Source organism: Ranitomeya imitator, chromosome 1, assembly GCF_032444005.1.
Source record: "Ranitomeya imitator isolate aRanImi1 chromosome 1, aRanImi1.pri, whole genome shotgun sequence".
Classification (NCBI taxonomy): domain Eukaryota; kingdom Metazoa; phylum Chordata; class Amphibia; order Anura; family Dendrobatidae; genus Ranitomeya; species Ranitomeya imitator.
This window is the reverse complement of record NC_091282.1, coordinates 76,558,261-76,583,600: the sequence shown is the minus strand read 5'-3', so window position 1 is coordinate 76,583,600 and position 25,340 is coordinate 76,558,261. Positions and strand designations below refer to the sequence as shown.

Here is a 25,340-nt window from a genome sequence, read left to right as displayed (position 1 = left end):
GTTGTACCCCATCAGTTGCCATTCCGTGTGGCCATTTGGGTGTGACTTACCCCCTATCGCCCTCGTTCTTCTTCTCCGCACACACATTTGACCCATGTAGGTCGCTGCGTCTGCTTTGTAAGCGCCGTACCACTATATACACAATCCCCAGCAGTCACACGTCAGGGCTCAGATTTGATCCACTCCAGACCCGATTGTGCTTACAAGGATCTGGTTGAACCTTTCTAGAGCAGTTATCCCCTGAATATAGGAGGAAAACACTTTTGTGAAATGCCTACACGCTAAATATCTGTTTTTGAGAAGGTGCCTGACCCTACTTATCTGAGTGCAGGATCATGTATGGGACATGGAGTGATGACCAGACTGGTTGTCAGTATATGTGAAGGCCGCTATATGTAGGATTTATTTTTATGAACATTGTACTTCTTTGCAGGTTGTTCCAGTTTTGCTGCATTTGCTGTCTGCAATCAGTAGTGTCCGTCTGTATATCCCCAAGGATCTCCGACCTCTTGACAACAGACAGAGCGTGTTAAAGTCCATACAGGTAATATATATGGTGACTTCTGAAGTCTCTTCTCACGAGATCACTTAGTTTTTATATGATCTAACAGGTGTAAACGGTCAATGTATTTTTAACAAATTTTGCATAAATCCATAGGACGGGCGAATATGAGAAACTTTATAATATTTCTTAGCAGAGAAATCTGTTTCTTTCTCCACTTTGGAGCCACTTCTTCCTCCCTCCCCACCTTCTGAACTCCTCATCCACTTTGAGGAAAAGACAGCCCAAATCCATCTAATTCAAAAGAAGATTGATGAGGAACTCAGTGAGGTGTCAGGTTACACCTCCTAATATACTCTTTGGAGGGGGAAGGGGTATGAAGAGCAGAGTGAGGAAACAAGCAAAGGAAGAAACAGGCAGATGTTGCTGAAGTTAGTGAGCAACTTATTTAATTCCATCTCCACAGCTCATTACTACGGAGTAATGACTTCTCAACTGCTTCTTAAAATATCCTAAACAGATGAAGAAAAGCGGGAATCCCTCTGTTTTTTGCTCTACATGCAACAGAGATGTATGAGTGAAATCAACACCGCTAGTTTCTACCCACTAGCTCAGATATGTCGGGATCACACTCAGTCGGAGCAGCCTTTGGAAGTGGGGAATCACCAGAAATAATACACAAGACACGTCTTGTATAGTGTATCACTGGGAAGTCTCTGAAGCACGCCTGCCTTCAAGGTGCTATCCCTTCTTTATATAGTTGTTTCAGTAGGTTTAGTGGTTATACAAGTTTTGCATGTTTAAACAAAGAGACAAAACAGGAAAGAAAGAAAAGAAAAGAAAAGAAAACAGTTTCGTGGGCGGCAGTTTCACAACAAACAGTACAAAGGCAATTCCACAGACAAGAAAAACAGGATTTCATACTATAGCTAAAATGTCCTTGAATGGACAGGTCAATATTTATCACAAATTCTTTTTTTTTTATTTTTGTTCATTGAGGTAATCATTTTTGTTCTGCTCTTCACAATCCCCCCTTTGACATATTCCATTCAAAACCTTGTCGATCATTTTAGTCATTCTTTTTGTGATATTACAAAAAAAAACTTTATATTCTCGCATCCATTACACAAAATTTATTTGTGCATACCGAGATACCCTTGAGTACAACCTTGAATAATACATATATAATTACAATAACCATAACTGTATGTATTAGGCTTTGCATAATCCCGGTAACCCACCCACCGATCCCTCTGAACCAATTGGCCGGGTTAAGAAAAGAAAAGGTATCTGACCACCAGCTATCCTTATTTTGGTCATTGTCTTTGTCATACTGATCCCTGAGTCGTTGTACGTCTTTTAATTTAAATCTCATACTCATAGTACTATTCGGGTCTATATAATGACAGCAGGTGGGTCCGATGATTTGACACATACCCCCTTGTGAGGCAGTTAGGTAATCCAATACCAGGGTATGTTGGTTAGTGACTATTATAAGCTGATTCTGTACAGCTATACTAGTATTTAATATGTCCAATATATCCCAAATCTGATCATCTAGATAATCCGTGGCTCTAACTAATTTATCCCACATTTGTGTTAACATAGGATAAATAAAAATGGTACTAGCAATTTTGTTGGGAATTCCCATTTGTACTATATGCGGCTTCCCCGAGGGACGTGGTGAGTTATCTGCAGCTCTTTTATACAGTGTGTGCTTGGGCACGGCTTGCATGTATCCATGATGCCTTTCCTTCAAGCTTGACTGCTGTTGGAGTTGTTAACAGGACTTGGAAAGGTCCGTCAAATCTCGGTTCCAGAGTCTTTCTGGTGTGTCTTTTCACGTAGACTTGATCACCAGGTTCCAACTTGTGGCCTCCTTCGAGATTTTCTGGATCTGGAAGGGAAGCAAAAACTTGCGAATGCACTTTAGTTAAACGTTTTTGTAATTCTTGTACATAAGCAGTTAAAGTCTCAGTATTCAACATCAGTTGTTGTGGAAAATAACAACCCAAATTTGCTGCTCTACCAAAAAGAATCTCATGTGGTGACAGCTTAGCCTTCCCCCTTGGGGTGTTTCGGATGGAATACAGGGCAAGTGGTAGACACTCGGTCCAAGGCTTTCCTGTTTCTGCCATGGCCTTCTGGATTTTTAATTTTATTGTCCCTTTTAATCTTTCCACTTTACCTGAACTCTGTGGATGATATGGAGTGTGAAACTGGTTTTCTACTCCCAACATTTTCATAACATTCTGGAATATTTCCCCAGTAAAATGGGTACCCCTATCTGACTCGATCACCTCAGGCATGCCGTAACGGGGTATCAGTTCATGTGCTATTTTAATGGCAGTAGTTTTTGCTGAGGCTTTACGAACTGGATAAGCCTCTGGCCACCCTGAGAACATGTCCACACACACAAGCACATATTCGTATCCATTGTACCTAGGAAGTTGGATGTAGTCGATCTGGAGTCTTTGAAAGGGATACAGTGGTCTTACATGATGCTTGGTTGGGGTTTTAATGGCCTGACCTGGATTGTGTGCCAGGCATATAGCGCATGCAGCACACATGTTCCGAGCAAAATTACCAAAGCCTGGCGCCAACCACCTTTCTTTTACCTTGAGCGTCATACCATTTGCCGACACATGCGTGGGTAGGTGGAGGTCACTTGCCACTGCGGGGTACCAGGCTCTGGGTAAACACAACAAAGTTCCTTTTTTTCCATAATCCTTGCTGATCTTCTGCCCCTTTTTTCTGCCACTGCCCTCGTTCTTCGTCGTCTACCTGTTTCTGAGCTTCCTTCAATCTTTCCTCATCATCTTCAGAGCTATCTAGTGTGTGGGCATGATGTAAGGGTTTACGTGCTGCCTGTTTTGCTGCCTTATCGGCTTTATCGTTACCCCTGGCTTCCTCGGTGTCGAGTCTCACATGTGCAGCTACCTTTATCACCGCTATTTCTTTAGTTTCTTGTGCTGCCTCCAGAATCTGTCTAATGAGGGAGGCATGTTTAACAGGTTGGCCTGAAGCAGTCATATAACCTCTGGCTCTCCATATTACGCCAAAATCGAAAATAATGCCATGTGCATATCTAGAATCAGTGTATATGTTTGCTGTCTGATCTTTGGCTATTTTTAGAGCTTCAACTAATGCCGTAAGTTCTGCTTCTTGTGCAGACTGATTAGCAGGGAGAGGTTCTGCTTTTAGCACTTCATGCTGAGTTACTACCGCATAACCTGTATGAAATTGTCCATTCATATCTGCATATCTACTGCCATCTATGAAAAGTTCAAATGTAGCATTACAGAGTGACTTGTCACGTACATTACATAAGCCCTGAGTCTCTTGTTCCATTAATTGTACACAATCATGCATTGACTTTGATGGGTCAAAGGAGTTGGAGAGTGCAGTTTCCTCAGGTATGGTACCCCCCTCAGACTCTAAAGGGAGCAAAGACGCGAGATTAAGAGTCTGAATCCTGGCAAAGGAAATGTTGGGCGGCAGTAGTAGGGAACATTGGAGACGGAGGTGTCTGGCCATTGAAATATGTTTAGGTTGGACCTGGTTAAGAATGCCATGTACATCATGAGTGGTCTGAACTAGAAGTGGGTGATCAAGAACAATCTCAGAAGCTTTATCTAATAACAGTGAAATTGCGGCTACTACTCTTAAGGTACCGTCACACATAGCGACGCTGCAGCGATACCGACAACGATCCGGATCGCTGCAGCGTCGCTGTTTGGTCGCTGGAGAGCTGTCACACAGACAGCTCTCCAGCGACCAACGATCCCGAGGTCCCCGGTAACCAGGGTAAACATCGGGTAACTAAGCGCAGGGCCGCGCTTAGTAACCCGATGTTTACCCTGGTTACCATCCTAAAAAGTAAAAAAACAAACGCTACATACTTACCTACCGCTGTCTGTCCTCGGCGCTCTGCTTCTCTGGTCTGGCTGTGAGCGCCGGGCAGCCAGAAAGCAGAGCGGTGACGTCACCGCTCTGCTTTCCGGCTGACCGACGCTCACAGCCAGTACAGGAGGAGTGCAGAGCACAGCGCTGGAGGACAGACGGCTGTAGGTAAGTATGTACTGTTTGTTTTTTTACTTTTAGGATGGTAACCAGGGTAAACATCGGGTTACTAAGCGCGGCCCTGCGCTTAGTTACCCGATGTTTACCCTGGTTACCAGCAAAGACATCGCTGAATCGGTGTCACACACGCCGATTCAGCGATGTCTACGGGGAGTCCAGCGACGAAATAAAGTTCTGGACTTTCTTCCCCGACCAGCGATCTCCCAGCAGGGGCCTGATCGCTGCTACCTGTCACACTGGACGATATCGCTAGCGAGGACGCTGCAACGTCACGGATCGCTAGCGATATCGTCTAGTGTGACAGTACCTTTACACAAGAAGGTGCGGCTCTAGCTACAGGGTCCAGATGAGCTGATATGTATGCCACAGGTCTCTGTTTGTTTCCATGTTTTTGTGTGAGCACCCCTGTAGCATGTGAGGATATCTCAGCTGCCATCAATTGAAAAGGTTTAGTGTAGTCTGGGAGTCCCAAAGCCGGAGCTGATACCAGTGCTGTTTTCAAAGAGGAAAATGACTGTTTAGCCTCTTCACTGAGTGAATATGGTGTGTTGGCAATACAGTCATATAAAGGCTGCATGAGTTGACTTGCATGTATGATCCACTGTCTACAGTGTGAAACAATACCTAGGAAAGCACGCAGCTGTTTGTGATTCCTGGGTTCAAGCATGTTACGTATGGCTTCCGTACGTTGAGGTGTGAGGTGTCTGATGCCCTGTGATATGCAGTGACCTAAAAACACGACTGTTTGTTGACAAGCCTGGAGTTTCTGTCTATTTACTTTACAGCCTTCTTGCGCTAGGAAAATTAAGAAATTAACAGTTGAGGTAACTGCCGTCTGCTCATCAGGGCAACAAATAAGTAAGTCATCTACATACTGTAGAATGACTACTCCTGGTTCTGGGATGAAATTTTTTAGCACGGTCTGCATTGCTTCAGAGTACAAAGTTGGTGAGTGTACCATACCTTGTGGCAATCTTGTCCATGCTAATTGTTTACCCTTGAATGTAAAGGCAAACAAATGCCAACAGTTCTTATGTAGTGGCACAGAAAAAAATGCGTTTGATAAGTCAATTACCGTAAAATATGCAGCAGTGCTGGGAATTTGAGACAGTAAGGTATGAGGATTCGGTACCACAGGGGTGACCGGTGCCAAAACCTTATTGATTTCCCGTAAGTCGTGCACCATGCGATATTTCACCATAGTTTCTTTGGAGGACACTTTCTTTTTAACAGGATATAAGGGTGTATTGGCGGGTGACCTGATTTCTACCAAAACACCTTGTAACACATAATCCTGAATTTGTTGAGAAATCGCCTGTTCTTGCTGGGCGCTGATGGGGTATTGCCTAAGCTGAGGTAATATGGTTCCCGGGGCAGTTTCTAACAGTATAGGAGCTACTGATAAAAATCCTACATCAGTGTCTCCTTTTGCCCATAGGCTGTCAGGAACCCGAGACAAGTCAATTTTTGCTTGTTGAGTGTAAATTTCGGGAAAATCCTCCATAGCCTGTATTCTAACATATGGTTCCAGAGTTTCTGCATCTTCAGGGATGGTCAGCATAACTGTGCCATCTTCTCTAAAATGGATGTTTGCATGCATTTTACTTAAGACATCAGTACCCAACAAGCAGGTAGGTGCACCTTTAGCAAATAAAAATTTGGATACAAAAGTTTTAGGGCCAAAGCTCACATTTAAAGGTTTTGTAAAGGGCAACGCCTGAATTTTACCATCATACCCTTCTGCATATGTAACCTTTGAGGATATATTGTCAGGATATGGTAAAAAGTCCTGATTTAAAATGGAGGATGTTGCTCCCGTATCTATCAGAAAAGGTACATTTTTACCCTCAACTTCAACTTGTATTATTGGTCTTCTAGAAGGAAGAGAGACCTGCATAACTTTCAGTCATTCTGAGCTGTCTGTTTGATCAGGCACTGGGTTATTTATCCTATTTTTGGGTACAAAGGTTCCTGAATCTATATCTGTTTTTCTCTTCCTACATTCCCTTTGGAAATGTCCTGGCTTCTTACAGTAATGACAAGTAAACTTTTGATTAGCAGAGCCAGTATTAGCCTGTGCAATTCTTACTGGCTTAGAATTTTCTCTTAAGTCCATTTCTATCCCTACAGCTTTCTGTCTAGCCAGGTGTGGGTCTTCCAAGGTTCTCCAATCAGGGGTTGCGGCCTTAAGCTTTTCCTTCACTTTTGGAGACAATCCATCTATAAAGGTTTTTGTAACTAACCTCATCATTCCTGGAGCGGTTAGATCCATGCCTTCATCTCTGAAATTATTTTCTACACTTAGATAATATTCGTCTACTGATTGTCCAGATTTCTGAGCCACCACTCCCGTTGTTCCTCCCTGCCTCTGTCTCTCCCTCATGAAAACCATTAAGTGATCTACAAATTGTGTACCTGATTCTATCGTTTGTAAGGCACCATCTCCTGCTTGGGGCCTATGTACCTGTAGATTTGCTAATAGCTCCTGGAAGAGTCCAGGAGTCATTTTCATTCTACATAATTCTTCTCCATCTGCCCAAACTCCAGCGTGAGTCTGCATAATTTGCTGTATATATTGTGCAAATCTAACTGGACACTGGGTGGGATCTGGTGCGTTGTGCAAGAGAGACATGCCTTCAGCGGGGGACCAAGGGAAATATTGTCGAGTTTGGTGATATCTAGTTCCCATTACTCCGTCAACACCAGGTTCCCTAAAGGGTCTTGGTACTACCCTATCAGGGGCAAGTACAGCGCCATGTCTAGGTGTACCACAGGCTAGGCAATCATTTCTCCAGTCTGGATTTTGTTGTCCACAGTGCGGACATACCCATCCTCCTGGTCCGGCTAAACTTTGAGGTGGTGTTTGGAGAAAAGATGGGGCATGTGGGTTAAGGTGTGGGGGTGGGGTATTTTTAGATTCCACATTTTGTTTTTCTCCACAGCCTGTGGGTCTAATACACCACTTTTTACTCTGTTGATTATATGTCCATCCCTCATTTTCTGCTACCCTAGAGACCTCAATCAATGCTTGGATCTGATCTATCCATTTCTTGTCTCTGATTATGCCTTTTTTCCTTTCCTGAATTCCTTCCCATAGTTTTCTACTAAAAGCTTCTGCCCTAGTAACTCCAAACTTACTAAAAATCTTTTTCAGCCCCTTAGTGGCATCTTCACCACTTCTCTCCTTTATGATAGTATAGATATCTAATTCTTCTGGTTCCGACTTTGTTTGCTTATTCCCCATTTTTCTTATCCTGAGCTTTCTTGCCCTAGGTGGCGTTTGGGTATGAGAATACCTCGTTACCTTCTTCCTAAGGAGCTAGGATGTCTTTTTCTTGCCCTAGGTGGCGTTTGGGTATGAGAATACCTCGTTACCTTCTTCCTAAGGAGCTAGGATGTTTAAACTGTGTTGATGTAAGAAAATCCTGATTCCTACACCTATAGCAAACAACACAAATGCAACCAGACAGAAAAAGAAAAAGAACATACAACGTATCTTGTCCCAGGCTAATTTATCTGTCCTGGGCTTATACTATCACATACAACGTATTCTTGTCCCAGGCTAATTTATCTGTCCTGGGCTCATACTATCATACACTTATCCGTCACCAGGTTTTTGTCAAAGACAGGATCAGAGATTGAACATAGGCGCGGAGGTCTCCCCGAAAGGACGCAACCACGTTGCCCAGTGGGACAGTCACTTCTTCTGTTTCAACCCCCTGGGCGGCTTATAGGGCTATTCCCAACTTCCACACACCTTCTATTCACATTCACTCTCATTCAATGCCGTACTCCGTGAGGTGATCAATTCCTAAATAGTTCAAGAACCCGAGCTATAGGTATCCTCCTCTACTAGAACTACCCGCTAAAGAACATGACACAGAAAATCTTACGGACAGTGCAGGGCAGATATAAGAGATCTAACAGTGTCTCTTACCTGGCCAGGTTTTTGTTCATCTGCCGTCCATTATCCCAGATTCTCTTTTCGTTCGTATTCTGCCGGTGTTCTTGAAGGAATACACAGACCTCGGGTCCCTGTTCGGGCGCCAGGAAATGTCGGGATCACACTCAGTCGGAGCAGCCTTTGGAAGTGGGGAATCACCAGAAATAATACACAAGACACGTCTTGTATAGTGTATCACTGGGAAGTCTCTGAAGCACGCCTGCCTTCAAGGTGCTATCCCTTCTTTATATAGTTGTTTCAGTAGGTTTAGTGGTTATACAAGTTTTGCATGTTTAAACAAAGAGACAAAACAGGAAAGAAAGAAAAGAAAAGAAAACAGTTTCGTGGGCGGCAGTTTCACAACAAACAGTACAAAGGCAATTCCACAGACAAGAAAAACAGGATTTCATACTATAGCTAAAATGTCCTTGAATGGACAGGTCAATATTTATCACAAATTCTTTTTTTTTATTTTTGTTCATTGAGGTAATCATTTTTGTTCTGCTCTTCACAGATATAACTCAAAATCTAGAGAGTGCCCACAGTTGGGAAAACTTATGAGAACGCAAGATATAATGGCAAGAAGTAGTGTTATTCGTCATGTACACATTGTAATGAACACGCACCTCGCCACCCCGCCTGAGGTCACTATTATGTCGGAGGGATCACACAGTATGGTCTCCTCACTGGCACCAACACGTCGTTCTGTACACCCTAGGGACACACAAGGTCAGCTTGGAACGGTTTTACACAGACACCCCATGTCCACACGGACCCAGGGAGGAACGGGCGGGGGGGGGGGGGGGGTGAGAGAAGAGGGCCCCTGCAGCCGTTTACGTGGTACCACACATAGGCTGAGAGACCCCTTTCACTTTTACCAGTGGCAGAGAGCTGCCAGCCCAGTAGGACTGCCACAGTTTCTCATTAGATATAAGCCATGTCCGTTAATGGGATTATATCAGGTCAAAAACCAGTCCCGGTAGAATATAAAGTTAAAACCGAGAATACAGACATGTAGATTCGTGCATTGAGATAAAAGTGCAGCACAAGGTTAAATTATTTATTTAATCGCCTTAAGGGTACTCTAGACAATACACTATATACACAATGGTTATACATATACTGTATAACGATCAGATATGCAAATACAGGTGAAGTACAAAATGGATAAGCAGATGAATCATGTCAATTACCAGTTTGATGTTCGACCATGTGTGCTGGGAGGCATTTGGTCCCAGTTCGTTTCCATTCCTTCCAGCATGTTGTTCGACATGGCCTCCTCCTTTAGAAGTGAGCAGCAAGTATGACGAGAGAGCACATGGACTTACGGAAGCATTTATTTCCTTGGTTGGTCACTCCTTTCCGCCCCCGAGATAGGTTTTGGGAGTTTCAGCTACATACACCCAGGATAGAGGCATAAAACCCATCAAGGAGCATAACTTCCCAACTGAAATTCATGGGGCAGCAGTTCTGGCACCATGTTATCCTGCCATTCCACCGTTACCCTTGGACCCCAAACACTGCTTTGCTACTTGGCTTTTACTAGCCGTTCTGCGTATCTCCCCACCCAGGAGTGTTGGAACAGATAGAGACCCTGGAAGGCTTTCTGCCCATTCCAAAGATCTCGAAAATTATAACCGATGTGTGGCTGGGATGTACAATAACGCCACATTTTCCTTAAATCTCCTTTATGAAATCCTATCTGACTGGAGAAAGTTTGAATGAAGCAGTCACACAGCATGGTCTCCACAGGTGGTCATCCTGTATGAGCCTGAATACTAGCTGGTTGGGATAGACCACCAGCTGAGCCAGGTGTCCTGTTACATTCCTTCTTCAGCATGTGTAGCTGTAAGTTGCTATTAAATCCCCCCCGTAATCTTCACATACACACAGGACAGTTTATTTTGAAAAGATTAATTGAAAGGTACACTTTAAATGGAACCTGTCATGTAAAAAAACAATATTAACCTGCCAATATGGGGTTCACCTGCAGGTTATTAGCATTCTAAATTTGTGCAACAGCCTCTGACAGCCCGGCTACTGGGAGGAAATGAGCTTTGGTTTTCCTCCCACAGCCTCCAACTTTCAGTCAGAGGTGTACAGTCATGGCCAAAATTTTTGAGAATGACACCAAAATTATATTTTCACATGATCTGCTGCCCTCTGGTTTTTATTAGTGTTTGTCTGATGTTTATATCACATACAGAAATATAATTGCAATCATATTATGAGTACCAATAGGTTATATTGACAGTTAGAATGAGTTAATGCAGCAAGTCAATATTTGCAGTGTTGACCCTTCTTCTTCAAGACCTCTGCAATTCTCCCTGGCATGCTCTCAATCAACTTCTGGACCAAATCCTGACTGATAGCAGTCCATTCTTGCATAATCAATGCTTGCATTTTGCCAGAATTTGTTGATTTTTGTTTGTCCACCCGTCTCTTGATGATTGACCACAAGTTCTCAATGGGATTAAGATCTGGGGAGTTTCCAGGCCATGGACCCAAAATCTCTGTTTTGTTCCATGAGCCATTTAATTATCACCTTTGCTTTATGGCAAGGTTCTCCATCATGCTGGAAAAGGCATTGTTGGGCGCCAAACTGCTCTTGGACGGTTGGGAGAAGTTGCTCTTGGAGGACATTCTGGTACCATTCTTTATTCATGGCTGTGTTTTTAGGCAAGACTGTGAGTGAGCCGATTCCCTTGGCTGAGAAGCAACCCCTCACACGAATGGTTTCAGGATGCTTTACAGTTGGCATGAGACAAGACTGGTGGTAGCGCTCACCTCTTCTTCTCCGAATAAGCTGTTTTCCAGATGTCCCAAACAATCGAAAAGGGGATTCATCAGAGAAAATGACTTTGCCCCAGTCCTCAGCAGGCCACTCCCTGTACCTTTTGCAGAATATCAGTCGGTCCCTGATGTTTTTTCTGGAGAGAAGTGGCTTCTTTGCTGCCCTCCTTGAAACCAGGCCTTGCTCAGAGAGTCTCCACCTCACAGTGCGTGCAGAAGCACTCGCACCAGCCTGCTGCCATTCCTGAGCAAGCTCGGCACTGCTGGTAGTCCGATCCCGCAGCTGAAACAGTTTTAAGTTTCGGTCCTGGCCCTTGCTGGTCTTTCTTGGGCGCCCTGGAGCCTTTTTGACAACAATGGAAGCTCTCTCCTTGAAGTTCTTGATGATGCTATAGATTGTTGACTGAGGTGCAATCTTTGTAGCTGCGATACTCTTCCCTGTTAGGCCATTTTTGTGCAGTGCAATGATGGCTGCACGTGTTTCTTTAGAGATAACCATGGTTAACTGAAGAGAAACAATGATACCAAGCACCAGCCTCCTTTAATAGTGTCCAGTGATGTCATTCTTACTTAATCATGACTGATTGATCACCAGCCCTGTCCTCATCAACACCCACAGCTGTGTTAATGGATCAATCACTAAAACGATGTTAGCTGCTCCTTTTAAGGCAGGACTGCAATGATGTTGAAATGTGTTTTGGGGGTTAAAGTTCATTTTCTGGGCAAATATTGACTTTGCAAGTACAGTAATTGCTGTTAAGCTGATCACTCTTGAAAACCAGGGATTCAAGCTTCAGGAGGCTAATTTGCATATTCCAGGTGCCTTCTGGGAGAAGCGAAGTCTCCCTAAGCTAGAAGATCGTTGGGTACAGCCGGGACCAGCTGCTTCGAAAGCATCACCAAACCAGGGATTCAAGCTTCAGGAGGCTAATTTGCATATTCCAGGTGCCTTCTGGGAGAAGCGAAGTCTCCCTAAGCTAGAAGATCGTTGGGTACAGCCGGGACCAGCTGCTTCGAAAGCATCACCAAACCAGGGATTCAAGCTTCAGGAGGCTAATTTGCATATTCCAGGTGCCTTCTGGGAGAAGCGAAGTCTCCCTAAGCTAGAAGATCGTTGGGTACAGCCGGGACCAGCTGCTTCGAAAGCATCACCAAACCAGGGATTCAAGCTTCAGGAGGCTAATTTGCATATTCCAGGTGCCTTCTGGGAGAAGCGAAGTCTCCCTAAGCTAGAAGATCGTTGGGTACAGCCGGGACCAGCTGCTTCGAAAGCATCACCAAACCAGGGATTCAAGCTTCAGGAGGCTAATTTGCATATTCCAGGTGCCTTCTGGGAGAAGCGAAGTCTCCCTAAGCTAGAAGATCGTTGGGTACAGCCGGGACCAGCTGCTTCGAAAGCATCACCAAACCGCGCGCCGTAAGAATTTTTGCCTGTAGGACATTATTGCAAGAGAGCTTGGCTGAGTAGATTACACAAGAAGGAAAACACACAGCAAGTCAGCAGGATCTAGGAGCAACATGGCAGATGTGACAACCTACATGGTGAGCTGCAGCATGTGCTACATGTTCACAGATCGACCAGAAGAAGAATCCAATTTCACCTGTCAGAAGTGTAGACTAGTGGCCCTTTTAGAAGAAAAGGTGCGGGGTCTGGAAGAAAGAATAGCAACTTTGAAACTCATCAAAGAGAATGAAGACTTTCTAGACAGAACAGAAGCATCTCTACTGGTCACAGAAGGTGCAAAAAGTGTCAGAGAACCTCCAAAAGCAGATGAGTGGAAGCATGTGACCAAAAGAAGCAAGAAGACCATGGAGAAATCACCAACCACACAACTGAAGAACCGATATCAAATCTTTGTAGAGGATGAAGATGGCACACCTAAGAATGAAGCAATACCAGCAAGCAAAAAAGAAAAGGGCACACAGCAACAAGTGACAGCAAAAAGTACAGCCAAGAAGCAACGAAGAGTGGTGGTGGTGGGAGACTCACTACTGAGAGGCACCGAAGCAGCCATCTGCAGACCGGACATAACTGCAAGAGAAGTATGCTGCCTTCCAGGTGCGATGATCAAGGATGTGACCGATAGGATACCAAAGCTCTTCAGCTCCAAGGACGTCCACCCATTTCTTCTGATACATGTTGGCACCAATGACACGGCAAGGAAGGACCTACCGACAATCTGCAAGGACTTTGAAGAGTTGGGGAAGAAAGTAAAGGAACTGGATGCACAGGTAGTTTTTTCTTCTATCCTTCCAGTAGACGGGCATGGCACCAGGAGATGGAACAGGATCCTTGATGCAAACAACTGGCTAAGACGATGGTGCAGACAACAAGGATTTGGATTCCTGGACCACGGTGTGAATTACTGGTATGATGGACTCCTCGCCAGAGACGGACTACACCTCAACAAACCTGGGAAACACACATTCGCCAGAAGACTCGCTACACTCATCAGGAGGGCGTTAAACTAGAAGAAGAGGGGACGGGAAGAAAAACATTAGACTCGAACAAAGACGACCCAGGAAAACATACTCGGAAGGGAGGTAAGAACATTTCTAAAACAATCCACAGTGAGGAGATTGGAACAAAACAAAATCCTCTAAACTGCATGCTCGCAAACGCCAGAAGCCTGACAAACAAGATGGAAGAACTAGAAGCAGAAATAGCTACAGGTAACTTTGACATAGTGGGAATAACCGAGACATGGTTAGATGAAAGCTATGACTGGGCAGTTAACTTACAGGGTTACAGTCTGTTTAGAAAGGATCGTAAAAATCGGAGAGGAGGAGGGGTTTGTCTCTATGTAAAGTCTTGTCTAAAGTCCACTTTAAGGGAGGATATTAGCGAAGGGAATGAGGATGTCGAGTCCATATGGGTTGAAATTCATGGAGGGAAAAATGGTAACAAAATTCTCATTGGGGTCTGTTACAAACCCCCAAATATAACAGAAACCATGGAAAGTCTACTTCTAAAGCAGATAGATGAAGCTGCAACCCATAATGAGGTCCTGGTTATGGGGGACTTTAACTACCCGGATATTAACTGGGAAACAGAAACCTGTGAAACCCATAAAGGCAACAGGTTTCTGCTAATAACCAAGAAAAATTATCTTTCACAATTGGTGCAGAATCCAACCAGAGGAGCAGCACTTTTAGACCTAATACTATCTAATAGACCTGACAGAATAACAAATCTGCAGGTGGTTGGGCATTTAGGAAATAGCGACCACAATATTGTGCAGTTTCACCTGTCTTTCACTAGGGGGACTTGTCAGGGAGTCACAAAAACATTGAACTTTAGGAAGGCAAAGTTTGAACAGCTTAGAGATGCCCTTAATCTGGTAGACTGGGACAATATCCTCAGAAATGAGAATACAGATAATAAATGGGAAATGTTTAAGAACATCCTAAATAGGCAGTGTAAGCGGTTTATACCTTGTGGGAATAAAAGGACTAGAAATAGGAAAAACCCAATGTGGCTAAACAAAGAAGTAAGACAGGCAATTAACAGTAAAAAGAAAGCATTTGCACTACTAAAGCAGGATGGCACCATTGAAGCTCTAAAAAACTATAGGGAGAAAAATACTTTATCTAAAAAACTAATTAAAGCTGCCAAAAAGGAAACAGAGAAGCACATTGCTAAGGAGAGTAAAAACTAATCCCAAACTGTTCTTCAACTATATCAATAGTAAAAGAATAAAAACTGAAAATGTAGGCCCCTTAAAATATAGTGAGGAAAGAATGGTTGTAGATGACGAGGAAAAAGCTAACATATTAAACACCTTCTTCTCCACGGTATTCACGGTGGAAAATGAAATGCTAGGTGAAATCCCAAGAAACAATGAAAACCCTATATTAAGGGTCACCAATCTAACCCAAGAAGAGGTGCGAAACCGGCTAAATAAGATTAAAATAGATAAATCTCCGGGTCCGGATGGCATACACCCACGAGTACTAAGAGAACTAAGTAATGTAATAGATAAACCATTATTTCTTATTTTTAGTGACTCTATAGTGACAGGGTCTGTTCCGCAGGACTGGCGCATAGCAAATGTGGTGCCAATATTCAAAAAGGGCTCTAAAAGTGAACCTGGAAATTATAGGCCAGTAAGTCTAACCTCTATTGTTGGTAAAATATTTGAAGGGTTTCTGAGGGATGTTATTCTGGATTATCTCAATGAGAATAACTGTTTAACTCCATATCAGCATGGGTTTATGAGAAATCGCTCCTGTCAAACCAATCTAATCAGTTTTTATGAAGAGGTAAGCTATAGACTGGACCACGGTGAGTCATTGGACGTGGTATATCTCGATTTTTCCAAAGCGTTTGATACCGTGCCGCACAAGAGGTTGGTACACAAAATGAGAATGCTTGGTCTGGGGGAAAATGTGTGTAAATGGGTTAGTAACTGGCTTAGTGATAGAAAGCAGAGGGTGGTTATAAATGGTATAGTCTCTAACTGGGTCGCTGTGACCAGTGGGGTACCGCAGGGGTCAGTATTGGGACCTGTTCTCTTCAACATATTCATTAATGATCTGGTAGAAGGTTTACACAGTAAAATATCGATATTTGCAGATGATACAAAACTATGTAAAGCAGTTAATACAAGAGAAGATAGTATTCTGCTACAGATGGATCTGGATAAGTTGGAAACTTGGGCTGAAAGGTGGCAGATGAGGTTTAACAATGATAAATGTAAGGTTATACACATGGGAAGAGGGAATCAATATCACCATTTTTTTTTAATTTAAATAGATTTTTATTAACAATATAAAAAAAGGAGAACAACAGAATGCCATTTACATTGCATTATATCAGATACACATTTTCTTACTTTAATAAACCCCAACATTACCCCAACTACCCCCCTCCCCCATAAGACAGCTCAGTCTCAATCTCCACCCCACCGAGGCATTATCTGCCTCTTGTAATTTATCCTCTTCCAGGTCTTAGGAAACACGACGCCTATACTCCTCAATCCAAATCAAGCCAAGGAGACCATATTTTATTAAAGAGTTCTATTTTCCCCCTTTTACTGTACACCCCCTTTTCCAATTTTAGACCATGTTGAACATATTGGAGAAATTCCCTTCTCACAGGTGGTTCCGCGTTTATCCAGTTTCGTGCTATTACTTTCCTGGCCATGTAGAGTAGCCTAGCAATTGCAATCTTCCAAGTATTGTCAACTCCAATTTCTTCCACATATCCCAGCACACATACTATCGGGTCTCTAACAACTCTGCACTTATACGCTGCTTCAACTCGGCTCAAAACCACCACCCAAAAGGCAGCCAGTCTCGGACACGTCCACATCATGTGATATATTCCTGCCTTCTCATTCGCACACCTCGGACACCCAGAATTGGCACGCAATCCCGCTTTGTATAACACTTCCGGAGATTTATATACCCTATGCAAAATGTATAGCTGCGAGAGCCTATATGGTTCACTCAAGGATAGTCGCGGAACCCACTCCATCACCGATTCCCAGGTTTCATTTTCCATCGGCCCCACTTCTCTCTCCCACTTAGCTCTCGCCTTTATAGGGAAATCTAGCAGAAATGTGTGCATAAGGTCCTTATACAGAGTGGAAATAACTCCCCTTGTAGTACCCTCACCACACACATACTCCAACACTATATCATCTTGAACCCTGATATCAGCCTTCTTATTCTGAGCTCTAAAGGCATGTCTCATCTGCGCATACTGATATTCCCCTGTGGATCGCAAACCAAATTCTTCCTGCAATTGGGAAAAGGACTTCAGCTCCTGCTGCTGGATTATCTGGTGAACAAAGCAAATTCCCTTATTCTGCCATTCCATCAATCCTCCCAGGGCCTCAAAATCCTTTAAGTTGTGGTTAGACCATATCGGTGTGAATTTAGTCAACCCTGTAACCCCACGAATCTGCCTTAATCTATTCCATAATTTACGAATCAGGAACAGGGTTGGGTATATTTTCCCCAGCGCGCCCAATGAGCCATCCTCCAAACACCTGGCCATCGGTCGTCGGTCCGTCACCTCTTCCAATAGCTGTTGTACTGCACTGGATGACGCCCCTCGCGCCCAGCCCTTCAAATGCTGGCTCTGGGCCGCAAGGAAGTATATTTCCGGGTTGGGCAAAGCCAAACCACCATCTTCCTTGGGTCGTTGAAGCGTCTCCAAGCTAATACGTGGATATTGTCTACCCCATATCAAACTTCTAAAGAGGGCATTAATCTGCCTGAACTTCCCCCGAGGGATCCAAATTGGTGCGTTATGCAGAACATAAAGAATTTTGGGCATAAGGACCATTTTAATAAGGTTTACCCTACCGACGACCGATAGATGTAGCTTATTCCAGACGTCTACCTTTGCCTTGAGTACCCCCATAACAGGAGTCAAATTTCTTTGCAGAAACTCCGCCACCGGCACCGAAATCCATATTCCAAGATATTTAAATTGGGAAACCACCTTCAGCCTCTCATCCCCAACATCCTCACTCACATTCTCTCCTACGTCATCCACTCTAAAAAGAACCGTCTTATCCCAATTAATTGTTAGTCCCGACACAGTACCAAATCTCTCAACAATTTCAACGGCCCCTCTTAGTGACTTGTCTGGATCCTCCAGGAACAGCAAAACATCATCCGCATATAACGCTATTTTTTCCTCTACTTTGCCATACCTAAACCCAGGGACCCCATCCGACTGCCGAATCTTAGCAGCAAGAGGTTCTACAGCCAACGCGAACAGGAGGGGTGAAAGCGGGCATCCCTGCCTAGTACCCCTAGCCAGCCCTATAGGACGAGATAGCTCCCCATTTACTCTAATTCTGGCGGATGGTAATGAGTACAACAGCTGTATCCAGGCCACAAACTGCGGGCCAAACCCCATACATTCCAGCACCTGCCAGAGGTACCCCCATTCGACGCTGTCAAACGCCTTGTGTGCATCTAGCGATACAATCACTCTTCGACCACAGTTATCAGACTCTACCTGCAAATTTACATATAACCTCCGCAAATTGATCGCCGTTGATCTATCCGGCATAAAGCCAGATTGGTCCTAATGCACCAGACTCGCAATAACACTAGAGAGGCGGAGAGCCAACACCTTGGCCAGAAGCTTGACATCAATTGTTAGTAAAGAAATTGGGCGGTACGACTCCGGTTTCCCCAAGTCCTTATCCTCCTTTGGAATGACCACTATTATGGCCTCTCTCATAGAGGCTGGCAAGCGCCCACAAGACCTAGCTTCCTCCAATACCATTTTTAATCTAGGAATCAACACTTCTGCCAACCCTTTATAGATCTCAGCGGGTAACCCATCGACCCCAGGCGCCTTCCCATTGGCCATAGACATCAATGCCCGACTCAATTCCTCCTCAGTGATAGGGGCCTCAAGGCTCTCCCTATCTGCCTCACTCAGTCTCGGCAAATCCAGACCTTCCAAGAAAGTCAGTGCATCCTCGACCGATTCACCAATCCGAGAGGAATACAAATCTGCATAGAAGTCCGCAAAGGCTCTCATAATTTCAGGTGTTTCCGTTATTTTACCTCCACTAGCAGAATCCAAAGAGTGTATATATGAAGAACCTCTCTGAGCAGCAGCCACTACCGACAGCATATGTCCCACTGTTTCTCCCTCCTGATAGAACAATACCCTTTGGAAATCTCGTTTCCTCTCAGCTTTGCCTAGCAGAATTTTTTCCAAATGATTTTGTGCGTTTTTCATTCTTCTCTCTGCCTCAGGGGTTCCCAGTGTGGCCATCCCATCCTCTGCTTCCTTCAACTCCTCAACTGCCGCTTTTTCTACCTCTCTCGTCCTCCGCTTACACCTACTAATGTCCCTAAACAGTAGTCCCCTCAGGTACGCCTTCATTGCATCCCAAATTGTAAGAGCGTCGGCGCTTCCATCATTTAAGAGAGAGAATTCCGCCACCTCCCGTCCTATACTTTCCAACTCAATACTCTGTAACCAATTAGGATGAATCTTCCATTCTCTCCCACTTAGCGAGCGAGCCCCCTCCAATCTAACCTCTACTTCAATTGGACTATGGTCCGACAAGGCCCTTGGCAGATATCTCACCTCCCCAACCAATGTGTCCAAAATCCTGTTACCCAGAGCCATATCAATCCTAGAGAGTGTGGCATGTGCCGGTGAATAACATGAGTACCCTCTCTCCCCCACATGTCTAACCCTCCACAGATCAATCAAACCTATCTCCTGTATATAGGTGCCAAATGTTGTTATGTGTCCCTCCGACCTATTCTGAGTATTTTTATTTTTATCTCAATATTCATCACAGATGTTATTTAGATCTCCGATAATTATTAACGGTGTCGGTCCCCATTTTTCCACTCGCTCCATTACTTCTCTAATCTTCCTGCTAGAGTAGGGAGGCGGAATATACATCGCGGCAACACACAGCATCACTCCATACAGTATACACCGTAATAGTACATACTGTCCCTCCACGTCCACATATACCTTCACCTCCTCATACTGAACTCCCGCTGGAACCAAGATTGAGACTCCTCTTGCATACGTGGAGAAGGTAGAATGATATCCCCTCTGGATCCATCGTCTATTCAAAACATCCACTTTTTCCCTTACCAAATGCGTCTCCAGCAAGCATATCATTGAGGCCCTTTGGTCTCTTGCATATTGCAAACACGCAGCACGTCTAGATTTCTCCCCTAGGCCTCTCACATTCCAGCACAAAATCTTAAAACGGGTCCCCATCACTTGGCTCATCTTCACTATAAGTATCATCAATTTTGAGCTCAGGCTGTCTAACTACCCTCCCACCCTTCCCCCCTCACATCTAACCATTCCACCTCTTTCCAAGAGTGGGGCATCATCGCCCATAGCGAACACTCCGTTTGGCATTACCTTCCCAACCCTCCTCCCACCACTGTACATAACAGGATTTCAGACATTTTGAAAAATAACGTTCTCAAAACATTTTAACTTAGAATTATTTGCACACACAAGAAGTCTGCATAAACTTAAAATATGTCGCAAACCCTTCCTCCCCCTTTCCCAGCAGCCATTACACCATCCCTTTAACTTTAACTGGATATAATCCAGCTCCCTTCTTCCCCCCCCATACCCCTTGGCTTGTCAATCACATGACTCTTTTCCAACTGACAGATAAGTAAACAACTTCAGACTCTTCCCACAGTTTCAGTCTCCTTTTCCTTTAAGCTTTTTAGCATTAATATCGATCCACTGGGTAGCGTCCTCCGGCTTCTGGAAAAAATGAATTTTATCAAACGCCACCACCCTCAGTCTTGCTGGGAACATCATGGAATACTGCACACCCAATTCCCTCAGCCGTCTCTTGATACCCGTGAACATCATCCGTTGTTTCTGCACCAGAGTAGAATAGTCTGGGTATATAGCAATCTTTTGACCTTCAACTGTCAGATCCGTCATGTCTCTGGCCTTCCTCAGGATAATGTCTCTGTCTCTATAGTTTAGAATTTTGGCGAGCATGGTACGGGGATTCGCTCCAGGGACAGGTGGTTTCGGCGGGACCCTATGCGCTCTTTCTACCGCGAACACTTTTGTTAGCGCCATATCTCCAAATGTCTCTAACAGCCATTTTTCAATATATTCCGTTGGATTCCTCCCTTCAGCTTTTTCAGGGATGCCCACTATGCGAATATTATTTCTTCTGGACCTGTTCTCAAGGTCCTCATTTTTCGCAGCCAATTCAGCTATTGCTTGAGTGAACTTTTTCTCTGCTTTTTGCAGCTGCACTATATGGTCTTCTGCAGTGCTCACTCTCTCCTCTACCTCCCCCACACGTTTGTCAATCTTCTGCATGGCTGCGTTTATCTGGGCTGTGTCCCCCTTAACCTCCTGTATCTGTATGGTCAGAGATTGTTTACATGAAGAGACTAGCGCAAAAACGTCTCTTAGGGTAGGCTCAGCTTCTGGCGCCATTTCCTCGGGTCCCCCTTCTGCCACCGCCATTTTACTCTCCTTTCTCCCCTGTTGTACCTCATGTTCTCCTGCTGGGCTCTCCTCCTCCTCCTCCTCTTCGGTATCAGCTCCGGCTCCCTCCTCTGCGGCCTCCGCTCTCGCAAACTGCTGGAGCTTTGCCGCTACCTCCATGCGCTTTCTGCATGCGGCGTTCTCCTTGTCTGCCTTTTCCCTCAAGTCGGCGCCATCTTGGATTGCGCCTGCATCCCCGGCTCCCGCGTCCTTCTGCCGTCTCCTGGTCATGTTCGTCGGTTCCAGCGCTACCGAACAGCACCGCCGGCCTCTCCAAGTCTCCCCGCAGCCAGTAAGCCCCCGCAGGGACCAAACAGCAGCGGCTCTGCAGGATTTTACAATATACAGCGGCGGGAGCTCACAGCCGCACGTCCGCTCACATGGACTCTCAGGCCACGCCCCAATCAATATCACCATTACACACTGAACGGGAAACCACTGGGTAAATCTGACAGGGAGAAGGACTTGGGGATCCTAGTTAATGATAAACTTACCTGGAGCAGCCAGTGCCAGGCAGCAGCTGCCAAGGCAAACAGGATCATGGGGTGCATTAAAAGAGGTCTGGATACACATGATGAGAGCATTATACTGCCTCTGTACAAATCCCTAGTTAGACCGCACATGGAGTACTGTGTCCAGTTTTGGGCACCGGTGCTCAGGAAGGATATAATGGAACTAGAGAGAGTACAAAGGAGGGCAACAAAATTAATAAAGGGGATGGGAGAACTACAATACCCAGATAGATTAGCGAAATTAGGATTATTTAGTCTAGAAAAAAGACGACTGAGGGACGATCTAATAACCATGTATAAGTATATAAGGGGACAATACAAATATCTCGCTGAGGATCTGTTTATACCAAGGAAGGTGACGGGCACAAGGGGGCATTCTTTGCGTCTGGAGGAGAGAAGGTTTTTCCACCAACATAGAAGAGGATTCTTTACTGTTAGGGCAGTGAGAATCTGGAATTGCTTGCCTGAGGAGGTGGTGATGGCGAACTCAGTCGAGGGGTTCAAGAGAGGCCTGGATGTCTTCCTGGAGCAGAACAATATTGTATCATACAATTATTAGGTTCTGTAGAAGGACGTAGATCTGGGTATTTATTATGATGGAATATAGGCTGAACTGGATGGACAAATGTCTTTTTTCGGCCTTACTAACTATGTTACTATGTTACTCTGACATTCAGGAGTATATGCAAATTGCCGTTAGTAAAAATGAAGCAGTAGACTTTGGAAAAATTAATATTTGTCTCATTCTCAAAATTTTTGTCTGACTGTAGCTGCCACAACTAGATGTGCAAGGTCACGTACTGTCTAAATGTACGCTGCCTCGCTCATTGCAAGGGATTTGAGCGAGGCCTGGTATGTATAGTCGGAATGTGACGGAAGTGTGCAAACTGCCTACTTGCGTTCATGTAACCATCCACTGTTGGCACCGACACCAGATAATCCTGACAGCGCACATTGCGCGCCGTGTGCATTCACAAGCCTGCAGTCACTTGAGTCGTTGTTTCTGTACAGCCTAGTTCTCACCGCTATGGCTGTCAATATTATGGCTATGACACAGGCTTTCCCTTTTTCTGCTAAATGCAAATGTATCTGCCCATGGTGCAAGGCCTGCGGTGCAGGTTCCTTGCAATGATCATTAGTTAGCCAAGGGGTCTGTTCTGTAAGGCTGTGTGCACACGTTCCAGATTTTTCGCGTTTATTTTCAACAGTTTTCCGCTGCAAAGCACTGGTCACTACTGAGCATGCGCATAAAGTGCAGCACAGATTTATCTCCACTACAACCCCACAGCACTGGTCACCACTGAGCATGTGCATAAAGTGCAGCACAGATTCATCTCAACTAAAGGCTGAGATCCTTAGATCAGGAGCAGAACAGATATTTATAAGACATTTCATAACTTTCACAAATTCTTATGAAAACTTTTACACCACATCCTGCATTGTACTACTAAATCAAATTTATTATATATTTTCGTACATGTTATACCCAACTGCAACTCCAACTTCACCTAAATGGACTCCAACTCCACAACCCTTGTATCCGTACGGGATCCAATTTATTTTTTATTTCTATGTTTTTTGCACATCCATAGCCTTGGATATGCGAGAAACATCAAAAATACGGATAATGGTGAATGCTGTAATATGTTTTTTTTACATGCAGACATTTTGTTGAAAAAAAAAAAAAATCTGAACAGCCCCAATGAGTAAGAATTGGCTTGAGTGCCATTGTTTTGGTTTTTTTTCCACGTAGAGCTCATGGTCCAAAAATACTGTTATATAAACGTAGCCTTAGGTTACTGAGCGGGGGCATAACTGATGACACCCAGCTTTCCCAGGAACAGATGTAGCGAGGACTTTGTGCTATAGTGCTCTAATGGAGGTAGTTAGTCACTGACTAGTCTGTGGAGAACGCCAGCTGGATGGAAGGCACTTGTTTGTGGAGTGGAGAAACATTGGCAGATGCTCAGTAAATAAACGTGAGAGTTAGTATAGCCCGTGCCACCCATGTCTCCAGGGAGCGGTCCTCCCCTCGCAGCATAGACATGTGTGGTATGTCGTCCTGTTTGCCAAAGGCAAATAAAGATCCCTATTAAAGATCCTCAAGTAAAACGTAACTTTAATCAAATTCAAAGGGGACCCACGTTTAAAAATACAGGACTTGTGTATGAGTAGTAATTATGCCGCTCGAGTAACCTCTTGGAGACAAAAAAGTTCTAGTGCGTATGCAGCCTGTTGATTATTGCACTGCCCTTATATTCACTGGCTTTAATAGGATGTATTAGCATTTGCGAACTAGTGACACCAGCCTGCCCACCTTAGTTGTCTATCATAGTCGGTTCAACCTCATCCTTGTGAATTAGTTCCCTGCCCAGAGCTATAAGGATCATACAGTTAGATCCACGTGATGGCTCTTTGGGTCCCAGAGGGTATTAGTGCATAGTAAGCTCTATTAATACCGATCGCTCCAACTTTCCATTACTTCATTGATTTTGCAATTAGTAAGAGTGATGTGAGCACTTAATCGATGGTATTCCATAGATATATCGTCCAATTGCTTATCATAGCAGGTTCTAACCTATAGGATCATACAGTCAGATCCATTAGGGTTATTCATAGGATACCGCTATATTTCTTATCTATGTAGAGCTTTAACCTATCGGTTATGTCTTCATAGCTTGCTAGGCTTCACTCATCACACAATGTCATGCTATTTAAAATTAAGCAGCCATTAGCCTCCCTAACATGTTTCACCTTGCTGCGTCATCAGGGGTTGAGACTATACAATATCATTATTTATATCATTATCTATATCATATCATTATCAGCCATAAGGTCCCGAATATACTCTTAAAGGTGCATTTACACCTGTCAACTATAAGATTTACCACCTCTGATTGCCAATATACAAGATGATCAATGGTTGTTGGGTGCTGTCCAGAATTCTGCATGTACAGACTGATCATTATGTTCGTTCTCTGCACATAGCATATCATCTCTTGTTGAAACAGTTTAATGTACTGCCGATAACAATGATTTTAATGCATATATGAATGATCGCATCACTCGATGATCGAGCGTCGTGCTCGTTTATATGGTGATTGCCGACATGTTTACACAAGGAGATAATTGGTGATTATGGGTTCCACTGACTGAGCCGTTACATTTTTTTCACACTTTTTCCTAAGCCTAAGATTATAAACGTGCTATACCTGTCTCCAGAATGCTCATTCTGCCTTTCCCCAAGCGTGCATGTATTTTGAATGAGAAGATGGGACCCCGCCGCCCCCAGACATCCCATGCGATGACGTTTCCTGTGAAACAAAGGATCAGCTGCCCATAGTCTAATGTGGATAACCACTTTTAGTGACTTTTGCCGCTTTTGTAATTTGAGGGTACTATTGAACACTTCTTTTCTCGCTGACGAGACTGCAATTTGAGTTACTTTTAATTGACTGCGGCAAGCTCTATTTGCTATGCAGCATACTGCCTCTCTGTGCCTCCCAGACTTGTTTTAGA

The 25,340-nt window shown here is 44.2% G+C and overlaps 1 protein-coding gene across 1 annotated transcript in view; it reads left to right on the top strand.

Moving 5' to 3' along the window:
* Positions 1–25,340, top strand: part of MTREX (Mtr4 exosome RNA helicase) — a 140,513-nt gene that overhangs the window by 102,737 nt on the left and 12,436 nt on the right. Inside the window, exon 20 of the mRNA XM_069748292.1 lies at positions 434–544. Coding sequence (XP_069604393.1) covers positions 434–544 — 111 coding nt within the window. The remainder of the gene's footprint in view (positions 1–433; positions 545–25,340) is intronic.